General features: G+C 42.8%; 2 protein-coding genes across 2 annotated transcripts in view; both read right to left on the bottom strand.

Annotated features, from left to right (window-relative positions):
• The window catches only part of ADHFE1 (alcohol dehydrogenase iron containing 1), a 57,490-nt gene extending 54,936 nt beyond the window's left edge, over nucleotides 1-2,554 (bottom strand). Inside the window, exon 1 of the mRNA XM_088469363.1 lies at nucleotides 2,473-2,554. The gene's annotated coding sequence lies outside the window, so the exon portion shown is untranslated. The remainder of the gene's footprint in view (nucleotides 1-2,472) is intronic.
• Nucleotides 2,555-9,977: 7,423 nt separating this feature from the next.
• RRS1 (regulator of ribosome synthesis 1) lies at nucleotides 9,978-11,487 on the bottom strand. Its single transcript, XM_088469362.1, has one exon. It carries the CDS (start codon nucleotides 11,406-11,408, stop codon nucleotides 10,347-10,349), a length of 1,062 nt encoding a protein of 353 aa, XP_088325488.1. The 5' UTR covers nucleotides 11,409-11,487; the 3' UTR covers nucleotides 9,978-10,346.
• Between the last annotated feature and the right edge of the window lie 811 nt (nucleotides 11,488-12,298).

The following is a 12,298-nucleotide window of genomic DNA, read 5'->3' as shown; positions in this document are numbered from 1 at the left end:
AAAATGCCCAATTTTAGGTAATACCACTTTACCTGATCATTGGAGCCTGAATGATCAAACTGGCAGAGGGCGCAGTACCGAGCTCTCTGAAGATGCCTGAATGAGAGTTCCAAATTTGTCATTTTTGGATTGAGGAAGTCAACAAGGCACCTAATTGGACAGGAACTGTGGCTTTACAATCAGGTGCTACATTATGCCTAACCACTACTGTACACTGTAGCTACAGCAGCACTCTCTTTGGTAAAGAATGCTTTTGGGACTCGGGAATCTGATATCAGGGAAAGTGATCGTCCTGCAGGATCAGTCTCAAAGGGGGGAATTCAATTCAGTGCGATGTAGAATAGCCGCGGGAGGGAGCTCCCGCAGCTATTCAATACACAGCGCTGTTTGGGCAGCTAAAGGATTTCTTTGCGCACCCCCCTGGGGATGCGAGGAGAATTCCGACAAAAGTGTCAGGCGTCCAGCTATTTGTCGGCTTAACGCAGCGCTAACAGCCGCGCGCCAGACACATTAGTCTGAGAATTTCAGTTACCGCGACGTAACACCCAGGTTAAGTCGGGAGATCCGGCATTCTCCGATTTTCTTGCTTCCCGACAAGGCACACAGCGCATTGAATTGAATGGGATGCCTTGAAAAAGCAGCCAGGCGAAACGCGCGTTGGCGTTTCTTTTCATATACCGTCTGGCTGTACTTTACGGTTATATGTTGATGTTTTGATGTTTATACCTGCAGCAGCACTAAGGAGTATTTTGCACGCAATACTCCCATATAGATAGGTGACTGTGTGATTAATAGAACGGAGCAGATTACTGTGATATAAGTCAGTTAACCCAGACACAAGAGCAACACTGTTGTGTGAATAAGTCTACTGCAGGAATTCATGTGAAATGTTACTTTAGTAGCCAATTGAGATTGCTACTTCTCAACAGTTGCACCTGTCATTTACTTGCACAAAATTTGATACAATATAGCTGCTGCCGACATTTATTTGTCCACGATTATATCACTGACTGAAAAATAAAGGACATAGACTGTGTAAATCTATACTAATCCATATATAACTACATCCTTACAGTGATATTGGGAAAACAGCATCAATTCTAATATAAAATTTGATTATACACAGCCAGCGACATATATGAATTTCTTTTAAAATACACTTAATTTCAATCTTTCATGCACATTTTCTATTCTGTTGAACGATAAGTTCATTTTAGTATACTTCGCCAGTGGTAATAACCCCTATATGGTAACATTTTAATTGATTGAATAAAGATTAATATGTTTTAATAAAAGATAGATTAGTATGTAACTATGTACTGACAATATAGTGCACTGCAACAATAGCTCTACCTTTTCTTTCTCTTTTTCTGGAACTAATGCATATACAGCTTGCGGTAGCACATCAATAATAAGGATTAACAATTACTAAATTATTTTAGTTGATTATTACGTCTTCCTATTATTGTGTCAGCAGCATATTGTAATCATAAACACTACATAACTAGTGCGGGATCAGAAACCCTTTTTTGTGTGCAAAGTGATCGTCCTGCAGGATCAGTCTCAAAGGGGGGAATTCAATTCAGTGCGATGTAGAATAGCCGCGGGAGGGAGCTCCCGCAGCTATTCAATACACAGTGCTGTTTGGGCAGCTAAAGGATTTCTTTGCGCACCCCCCTGGGGATGCGAGGAGAATTCCGACAAAAGTGTCAGGCGTCCAGCTATTTGTCGGCTTAACGCAGCGCTAACAGCCGCGCGCCAGACACATTAGTCTGAGAATTTCAGTTACCGCGACGTAACACCCAGGTTAAGTCGGGAGATCCGGCATTCTCTGATTTTCTTGCTTCCCGACAAGGCACACAGCGCATTGAATTGAATATCTGCCGGAGCACCCTCCTGCGGCTATTCATCATCGCGCTAAATTGAATTCCCCCTAAAGTAACAACCTCTTATGAATTTGGTGCATTAAAGTATAAAACATACATTACAGTAACTCACCATCAGTTCAGCGTGAAAACAGAAAAATAAATAGTAACTTGACAGCTTCTATAGGGCCACAAAGTTGCCATATTGTCAAAAGGCTGAGCCACTAGCTGGACTAATATAAAATATGGCATAATATTCCAAACCATATGGAAGTTTGGTATTGTATTTACATTTCCTGCACAATAAAAAGCCAGTTATGCAGGAATTCAGTACTATGGGACTATGCATCAACATTAGGGACAGTTCTCAAGTATGGTCTTAATACAGTATATCTACTACCGGAACTAGTTCATATACTTAGAAGCAATCATTATTTCCTGTGCTTATACACTATGTTTGTTCTGCATTGTCCTTGGGGTAAGTCACACACCAGCTTGCGCACAACCCTAGATTCATTACACATTAGCTAGTGGATTTCAGTGACTCCATACTGCAGTACGTGTCAGTGAACATGAGATATAATGTTGGTAGTAGAGTAATGAGTACCTGTCCCAAAGATGTATTATGTATGCAGTACAGACAGAATGGGGAAATCCTGTGTCACAGCCGCCCAGTCCCGATGTCTGTAGGACTGGTTTGGGAATAGGAATGTGCTTTATTTTTTTTCTCCCAGCATTCAGTGGTGTGTGTTACTTTCTGGTAATGTGAGAGTCTCATAGTCCCTCCCTCTCCGTCACTGCTCAGTCTGCACAGAGGTTTAAACTAAAGGTGGCTATAGACTGCATTAAAGCTATAGACTGCATTAAAGTGCAGCCGACCAGGACGAGGGCAGGAGCGACCAGCCACTGCCTATACAGATGTGTCCTAATACACTGTTGCTCAAGTCGCGCCAAACAGCCCCTCTCGACCACGCCAAGCATCTTTCTTGCTCAAAATGTGCGTCTTATTTGCATAAATTAACTGGGAGCAACAAAACTATATTCCTACTGTGCAAGAAGTGCTGCGATGCAGTGGCTGCGGCTTTTTCTCACGCCAAGTTCCATTGTGCTTCATGTGCGACTCTGTACGTTTTAAAACAAATTCCTGTGAGGTTAAAATCACAGCCCAGCTTCTTTAGTACATTGTGAGCAGTGTTTTGCTGCATGTGCTGTGAATGAGATGTAAAATTTAAACAAAAGTACGATACCTTACACCTCTCGGAGCATCTGTCACACCAGGGGTCTTGTGCCATGTGGCATCAAGAAGCTAGGGGAGGGGAATCCAATTGCGGGCAGAAACTTAAAAAACCCTGCGGCGCGTCCTTCATTACTCACCTTCCGAATCGTTGTCTTCTGCATCCACTGTCATGGAGCTAGATCTTCTGCAGCAGGGTATGTGTTTGACCCCTCCCCATGTGAGTGTATTCCCCACTGTAGCCGATGCCGGGAGAACTAGATCTCGCAGCAGCCCCCTCCCAAGTGACAAGATGGAGGGAAGGCCACCAGGAGCCACGGAGAGTACCTGAGACCTCTGGACAGGTAAGTACAGTATAATTTCTTTTTACGCACCGCAGGGATTTATAAAAACCATGTGACCACTTTTTTTTTTTCTTAATCGGATACAGCGGGTATAGGGAGCACGCATGCACACGGTAATACAAAATTGGGCGCTCCCGATTGAATCACCCCTGCGGGGTATGAGGACACATTTTTATCAGTCCGGCCCATACAATGAACGATAATCGTTCAAACCAGGTGTTTATTACCAGCAATGTAATGTCTGTTCATATTACTGCAACATTTATCAGAATAATGGGGATTCATAATCTCAATGTGAAATACTAATGGCTCAAAATCAGGGACAGAAGATAATCAGTGGCAAGGAAAAGGTTGAAAAAGTAATTTTATTAAATCCTTTTAAAAAAAATAATAAAATCCAGGTTTCAACCATTGCATCAGTCTCAGCATCATTGTCAGGATTACTATTACACTGAATTAACACCAATAGTAATGCTGAGCAACAAATATATGCTCACGAATAAAAAAAAAAAACATTCATAAATTTGGTGCAATTAAAAAAGATAATACTTACATAAACATTTTGGTGCGTTTACCATACATTTTTAAAGGTAAGCTAATAGTGTAAGTAAAAAGGATGTAAAAATATGGATCTACTAATCAGACCACATATTTAAATTTCTAGCTGCAGTATGTGGGCAGCACAGTGGTTAGCATTACTGCCTCACTGCCTTATCTGTGTGGAGTTTGTATGTTCTCCATTAGTTTGCAGATCTCACACATGCCCAGTGGAGCCGGCTGGGAAGGGAGAGAAAGAGCATGAGCACTAGGCTGATGCTCTGTGTGCTCTGGCAGGGATCGCCGGAGGGGGTAGTTTTCACTCACCTACTCCGGCAAATTAGATTTTAATACATCTCAATGGTAGTGCTTCCTGCTTCACCTCTGCAAAGCAGGGTTAAAGCAGCACGATGCAGGTCTTTATAATACTTCTACCCCATGGTCAGATAACAGTCATTCTACTGTAATGAGCTCTATTTGAGCTATAGGGCCGTGTTCAATTAGAAGCAAAAAGCCATTTTTGCATGGTGTTTAGCGATGTCACCTTTTTTTTTTTTTTACTCGGTGTTCAATTCCATCCCATTTTTGCCTATGCGGAAAGTCAATGCACTGAAATAGGCGATATTTTTTTACTGCTATTCTGTACAGAAAAAAGTACAAAATCTATATTTTGTGGTGCAGATGTTGGGAAACCACTCAGAACCCTTGGTACACCCCCAAAAAGGACCAAAAAACGCCTTTGAAATTTGGGGCAAAAAATTAAAAAGTGTGGGGGGGGGGGTACAACTTCAACAACTAGCGAAATAAGATTCTGGGGGTGCTCTAAGAAAGGGCCAAGTGTTTTTGGGATTGCAAATGCTTGGATACATGAGGAATTTCACTTTTACTAAAACTTCACTTTAGAGACATTAAAACATGATAGTACCCATTTTCAAGCACCCCAAATTTGAAGAACTACTTATTTTCTCAAAAAACAACCGCCTTATGCCATTCTTCACCACTTTTACCAAGATGCTAATAGCAAGCAATTACCACCACTTAAGTACCCTAACTAGTTCAATTAGGGCTAATATTAAAACTACCATAAGGTTTTCCGAAGTCAGCCCATCTCTTTCTGGGGTACAGAGTGATTCCCCCAATTCTGACAGTACTTTCCGCCTGTTCTGCATTCATCTCTTGCAGTTTTCACCCATTTTGGAACACGGCGAATAGCGGGGACGCGCACGATAAGTTTCTGCATCCAAAACACGCGATGCAGGCAAAAAGTCGGATACAGAACTAATTTAATACGGCCCATAGACTTTCAAACAGCAGTAAATGGATTATCCATTCTCATGGATGTGTGGTAATCTTGTAAAAGGTAAAAACATTGTTCAGTGTTAAATTGACATTCCACTGAAGGTATATTAAAGAGTAAAGTATTACCTCTAGTTACGAAAAGTCATACATGAACTGGGGAAGTGAAAGAGTTCGTAAACACAAAATCACGTGTTTTATAGAAAAATTAATTAAAAGCCCCCCCAATAATCTCACTTTTATAATTAATCCTGCCACCATTTAGCTAAAGAGCCGACACTCTTAGGAAGTTTTCAGTTAATCCCCAAAGTGCAATCACAGTAATCATTGGTACTGTAAACCAAGCAATTCCATGCATAAATGAAGCTGTATAAAGAGTGCCATAAGAATTTCTTGAGCAGAAGACAAGATTATTAAATTGTATTTAATATGACAAATACACCATAAAAATAGTTAAAAGAATAATATTTACAAAATCATTAATCTCATACAATAGAAATGAAACAAAGAAAACAGCTTATTTTCGCTTACACCTCTATAGGTAATTAGCAAAAATAAGTGATGTTCTACTACCATAATGTCATGCAAAGTGTCATCAGGAAACTGACTATATAAGAATCCACATAACCCTAGACATATAATTTCCTTATTGTTTCTTTGGGGGAGGAATTCAATTCAATGCGATGACGAATAGCCATGGGAGGGAGCTCCCGAAGATATTCAATTCAACACAATGTTTGGGCGTGCTAAAGGATTTCTTCTCGCACTCCCATGGATGCGCATCCGGCACTTTAGTCGAATGCCGGTTCTCGCGACTAAACACCCAGGTTAAGACGTGAGAACCGGCATTCTCTGACCAATTTTGAAGGTCCATTGGCTAATAACATTTTAAAAAAAAAAGGATTACTTGCCGTTTTATGATAACCGGAGTCAAAATGTGACAGAAATAAGGCCTCTGATGTAGATCTGTTTCATTTGTCAAAATACATTAGACCCTTACCTGCTCCAACACAGTGAGCGGCTGCAAAACATTTTGACTAAAGCAACTTCTAAGGATAAGATTTATGGTGCATACACGTAAAATTTTTTTTTTAACAATTTGTCGTTAACGTCGTTATCATTAAGTCGTTCAATAAAATCGTTCAGTTTTAAGCAGCAAACGATGAACGATAACTACCAATGCACGCTCCCGTTTGTAGTTTGTCTTCTTCTGACCGAGATAGCTACCATTATGATAATTTATTCATATATATATATATATATATATATATATATATATATATATATATATATATATAGAAGGAGGTAAGGCACGTATTGGTTCACGCAATCGATCTTTTTATATAGACAAGGAGGCAGATGTGCTAAGCTCTACAAAGTGATAAATTGGAGAGTGATAAACTACCAACCAATCAGCTCCTGACATTTTTCAAGCACATCCTGTAACATGGCAGTTCGGAGCAGAGTGGCTGGTAGTTTATTACTTTCCAATTTATCACTTTCCAGAGCTTAGTACATCTCCCCCAAGATGAGATAATGCATTTACTAATGGTAATTTTTGTAAACCAAAACCCACCCAAACAATAGGCCTGCCTGTGGCAGGCGAGTTTGGGAGAAACACTGCTCAGATCATCATCATTGCAGGCTTCCTTACTATAAACAATAGCCTAAATTTTATTTTTAAAAATTTGCGTGCGTTCAACCACAAAATCAATAACTAGCCCTGGACCTCTCAGCCTGGGCTGGTATGGGAAAATAGGTGGAAAAATAACATGGGGTAGCCCTATTTTCCTATTACCAGCACCGGGCTGAACCAATTGCAGGAATACCATAGGAACCTCTAATTTCAGATTTGCAATGTACAGTATATAAAGTGTGCCTGGTTTTCGGTTTGTTTTCTAAAGATCTATGGATGTTTACATGGACCGAAGGAGGCAACCCAAGGGGTTGGCAAGTATGAATTTAAAAAAATAAAACCTACGGTGTTGAGTCCTGTGTTTATTTAAATGTCTTCTTTGCAGAAAGACTACAGGTGCCGACGGGCCCTAAATGTCTGAGCCTGTTGGCACTTGTTGTTCCACAAGTGCTGGCATGCTGGGACAGGCTGCCTGAACTTGTAGTCCACCTGTAACAAATAACATTACTGTTTTTATTATTATTAACCCCACACCCACTGTCACCAGGAGTGCAGGGTATAGCCCTGGATTTTCAGCCTAAGACCGGTAGTTCCTTGGGAGGGTGGCTTCATTTTATATTTGAGGTTCCCACTTTCCAAGGAATTCCAGCCCTGGGCTGTCCAGTTTGGGGCTGGCTAATACGATTATCGGAGTGCTTTAAAAAAAAATCTGACATCAATCGGTTCTGGTTTAGACCCAAAACCGTCCTTTAGCAAGTTTACCCCTTAGTGTGCTGTTGTCATTATTATCCCATTATACGAGTGCTGGACGGCGTGCGGTAATCTGAGCCTTCACCAGCACCTCATTGCCTATTTTACTGCCAGATCCGCTTCTCAGTACATGTAACACTTATTTAAAATGCCCACCGATTTATTACAGATAGGCAACTATATTCAATTACATGTCTTAATTTTTCTATAACTATTACAAAGATTAAGGCTATGCTGCCCCCAAACTGTATCAGGTTGCCTTTAATGAAAAGGGAGATTAAATTAACCATGGGTTGAGTTGCGTGGTCTGTTCACCTTAAAGTGCTTGGAGCCATTTAATTGTAGACCTTTGAACAGCCCCAAAGCAGCAGTTCACTAATTTTTGCTTGTACCTCTGGTGGGGGGTAGGAGCAGAAATAAGCATTAACTGTTGCCACAGGGCTACTTGCAGGCCTATAAATGAATAGCTCTAGGACTTTACCAAGGGGAACAGACCACACAACTCAAATCAGCTGCCAATTGAATTTGCCCCTAAACTGACATTCTAAGCAAATTTTACATTTTGGGCGCAGCTCTTCAGTAAATAAAGATTTAGAAAATGACTGCAAATATGTGACAGCTTTCAGGACCACTTTCCACCATCCTATATCAAGAGTTAACACCTTTTTAGCTGAGACAAGTTTTTACTGTACTGCTGCCATAACACTAAAAGGACTTAAGAGAAATACTGCAGAAGTACAGTCATACTCCATGCTGTCCTATAATCATAGATTATAAGCAATGCCTCCTTTGTCTGCTATCACACTGTCAAGTGTATAACAGTTTGTGCCCAGTAGTAAAGTACTGCAGAATACACTGACACCCCTATTCTACTGCCAAAAAAACCCTAGTATTGCCAGATCTACCCGGGTCAGGCTGCAGTGGAAACTGCTCCTAAAAATATAACTCAGGTCAATTTATCTGGCAAACACAGGTATGACCTGGGTTACATGACAGTGGAAACTGACCCTACCAGCGTTAGATGACCCAGGTAACACTTCTAAACGGAAATTGGAGCTTCCCAGACCTTTTGTGACATCATCTTTTTCAAGTTTAATTACATCTATAGGGTTTTACAGGGCTTTGACTGGGAATAACCCAGGTCAAAGTGTAGTGGAAACAGTGTCTGAAGTCAGGTCCGACCAGTGTTCAAAATCCTGTGTTCAACCAGGGATTTTGATGGAAAAGCAGTATAAATAAAAAAAAGGTAATAAACAGAAGGGACAGGTATTGTAACCTGTCAGCTGAGCAAACACACCTATATGCCAGACCCAAGATGAGGTCACTCTTACTATTGATATCCTGCACAGCAATAGAGAAAGTATGGAATAATTAACATTGTGTTCCTATAATGTAGTGAAGCGCTAGTACAGTCCATTTGTTTACTTGGAAATAACAGACATGAGTGCACACTTAGGAGTCTATTTACTAAGCCTTGGAGCTGTATTCAATTACTGGCAAAGTCTGCCTATCTTCACCAAAATAAATGGCGAAAATGACAAACAGGCAAACATGGAGGAGGGGAAAAGAAAAAAAAAAAAAAAAAACTCTGTAGATAAGCTCTCTCCAGACCAGGAGGAAAAAAAAATAAAAAATGATACAAACCCCTATTTTTGGCTAAAAATGTGGGGATCTTTCAAAACCTTTTGAAATGTCTATATTGGGGCACTCTTTAGTATAATATAGTGATAATGTAGTAAATGAAATAACAAAATAAAACTTAACTTTTAATCATGAATCTTAAAAAAGGGATAGGGAAAAGGGGCTCGAAATCCACTGGGTACAATAGTTGACGATTAACAGATCATAACGATCATTGAAATGTGCAACATAGAATAATTGACATATCCATAGCAAAAAAATACTAATCAAACCACTGAGAACAGTGATGTGATTTTCCCTATCCCTTTTTTTAAGGTTCATGATTAAAAGTTAAGTTTTATTTTGGCTATTATTTCATTTACTACATTATCACTATATTATACAAAAGAGTGCCCCAGTATAGACATGATTTGTCTTTCCCCCTGACTTTGCCTAGAGCAAAGGTATTTTTTTTCTATGAACCACAGATCAGACCATCTGGTTATTTTGGTGTGGGGTAGGAATGGGCAAACATCCCCAACAAGTAAAACAAAGATATCTTCTCATAGTGAATACAATCTAAAAGTACACTTGCAGCTTTCAGTTCAGTTGTTATTTTAACAACATTTTACATAAATACACTGTCAGGATGAAATAAGTCATTTTGGAAACCGGCTACAAAGCTATACACAAAGTAGCAGTAAGTGAGCTTTATTTGTGCCACAGCACTCAATGCATATTCCTGGCAGATGGGCATTAATGCCAGTCTATTCCAATTCATGTCATGTATAGTTCTTATTTTGAAGTAAAAAAAAAAAAAAAGTTATCTTCAAATGATTAATTTTTCAGGAACTAACATATAAACAGTAACATGTGCAACTTAATCCTCTGCCAATCTAGGAATAGCCATTTATGGAGGGACAACGTGATGATGTACAGGTCCCACCAACATTACATACAGCAGCATCGCCGCAATAGGGCACTAATAAGAAGTCACACAGGCATGATCATAGATGGCAGCCACAATCCATAGGTGCCACTACCCATAGGGTAACTGTCCATAATTATTTTTGTCTTCTCTTACCACCGAACCCTTTCCAAGCAGACCCTTTGCCCCCTCTGGCCGGTCCCTTCCCTCCCCTGGCCGGCCCTTTGCCTTTCCCCTTCTTAGTGCCAGCTCCAGGTTTGCCCCCTCTGCCCTTTTTGAAGCCCTTTCTCCTCCTCTTGGCAGCCTCCTCCGCGTCCTCCTCCCGCATCTGCTTGTTGACCGCCTTGGTGACATCCAGGGCCGGCTTCTTGCTGCCCAAGACCTGCAGGATCTCCAGCTGCCGGCTCTTCTCCGCCCCGAAGTCTCCTAGCAGCGGCTGAAACTTCCTCCTCTTGCCGGCGTTCCGGGGCTCCTTCTCCCTGGGCAGCTTAGCCTGGAACATACCCATAGAGGCGGTGGAGCGCTTGGCCACATGCATGGCCTTGCCCAGCTCATCCTGGGACGGCTGGGCGGTGGGGGCGAGGCCCACCCCGGGCACTTTTCCCTTGTGCCCCCGGGCCAGGTTCCGCAGGCGGTTCAGCTCGTTCTTGGCCACCCGCTCCTTCTTGGCGGCCAGCCTCTTAGCGAACTGGTCCTCGCCGGGGTCAGCGGTGTGCGGCACCTCGATCAGCCAGTCCTTGGTGTCATCCTTTGCCCTCTTGTAGCCCCAGCGCCGACGCCATTCCTTGTGCACCTCGTCCCAGACCAGGTTGGTTTTCTTCTTCTTCTGGATACCCTTCAGCCGGGCGAACTCCTCCCAGCGGGTGGGGGCCCGGGGCTTGGGCACCGGCTTCTCACGGGGCAGGCGGGTGCTGGGCTCCGGGAGCTCGGCCACCACCGTCTCCTGCGCCCGGTGGGTGGGCAGTGTCCAGAGCCGGTTGATGAGAAGCTGCGTGTTGTCCCGGGCCAGGGAGCGCAGGAACTCGGCTCGTTTGTGCTGCCGGAACGACTTGGTGTCCGGGGGATTGGGATCTATGGCCAGCAGGTTCCCCGGGTCATACTGCAGCTCCAGCTCCTTGTGCACGGTGATGAGCTGCAGCCTCTCCGCCTCGTCCCTCTCTGCCTTGGCCAGCACATGCTCTATGATCGGGGCCGCCATGTCTGCCAGCGCCGCAGGAAACACGTGCGGGGAACCAGGAAGAGCGTACAGGCTACACCGAGGCTTATTTCCGGGGGGGGGGACTCAGCAGCAGGAAGCAGCTCATTGGTCGGTGATGACAGACATGGCTCTACGATGCTTTGCTGGGGATGTATAAGAGGCGGGACTTGTCCTTTACTGCAGACAGACTAGGCATAGCCATCGGTATGGGGCCATCGATGGTAACAAAATATGCAATGGATGGCCATCGATGGTTTCACCAACCGATGGTCATCCCTGTTCTATGCCTGACTGGCCCGTGGGCCAATCAGAACCGAGGGCGTGGCTTCGCGGATGTGGGGGGTGGAGCTATGCTAGTACCGGCACCTTGTACAAAAATAAAATAAAACCTGTTCGGTTATCGCAGGGTGTCTTCAACCTTTGGCCCTCCAGCTGCTGTGGAACTACAGATCTCTGGATGCCCTGCCACAGTTTTAGCATGCTGTTATATCATAACGGTTGCAAGGCATGCTGGGATGTGTAGTTCCACAGCAGTTGGAGGGCCAAAGTTTGAAGACCCATGGGTTATGCTCTTCCATCGATGAAGGGAAACCATCTGGTTCTCCCCCATCGATGGGAAAAACATTTGACATCGGCCATAAACCATCAATGATTATGAATCATCTATGGTCGATGGCTATTCCTAATGCTGCATACACACGGTACAAGTGTAATGAACGATATGAACTATAATGATATTGTTCATCGTTATATCGTTTATTTTTATGCTGCCAACGATGCGCGTTCCCGCATGGACGATAACGATATCGAACATAATAGTTCATGCATGCAGGCCAACCTGGATGATATCTATGGGCACGATTCTATGAAACGCGATGTAAATAGCGCCG

Source organism: Taudactylus pleione, unplaced genomic scaffold (genome assembly GCF_031769625.1).
Source record: "Taudactylus pleione unplaced genomic scaffold, aTauple2 ptg000090l, whole genome shotgun sequence".
Taxonomy (NCBI): Eukaryota; Metazoa; Chordata; class Amphibia; order Anura; family Myobatrachidae; genus Taudactylus; species Taudactylus pleione.
This window is presented reverse-complemented; position numbering and strand designations above follow the sequence as displayed.

Bases quoted from the DNA above. Each gene is read 5' to 3' on its own strand.
- RRS1 (XM_088469362.1), bottom strand. From the start codon at position 11,408: ATGGCGGCCCCGATCATAGAGCATGTGCTGGCCAAGGCAGAGAGGGAC.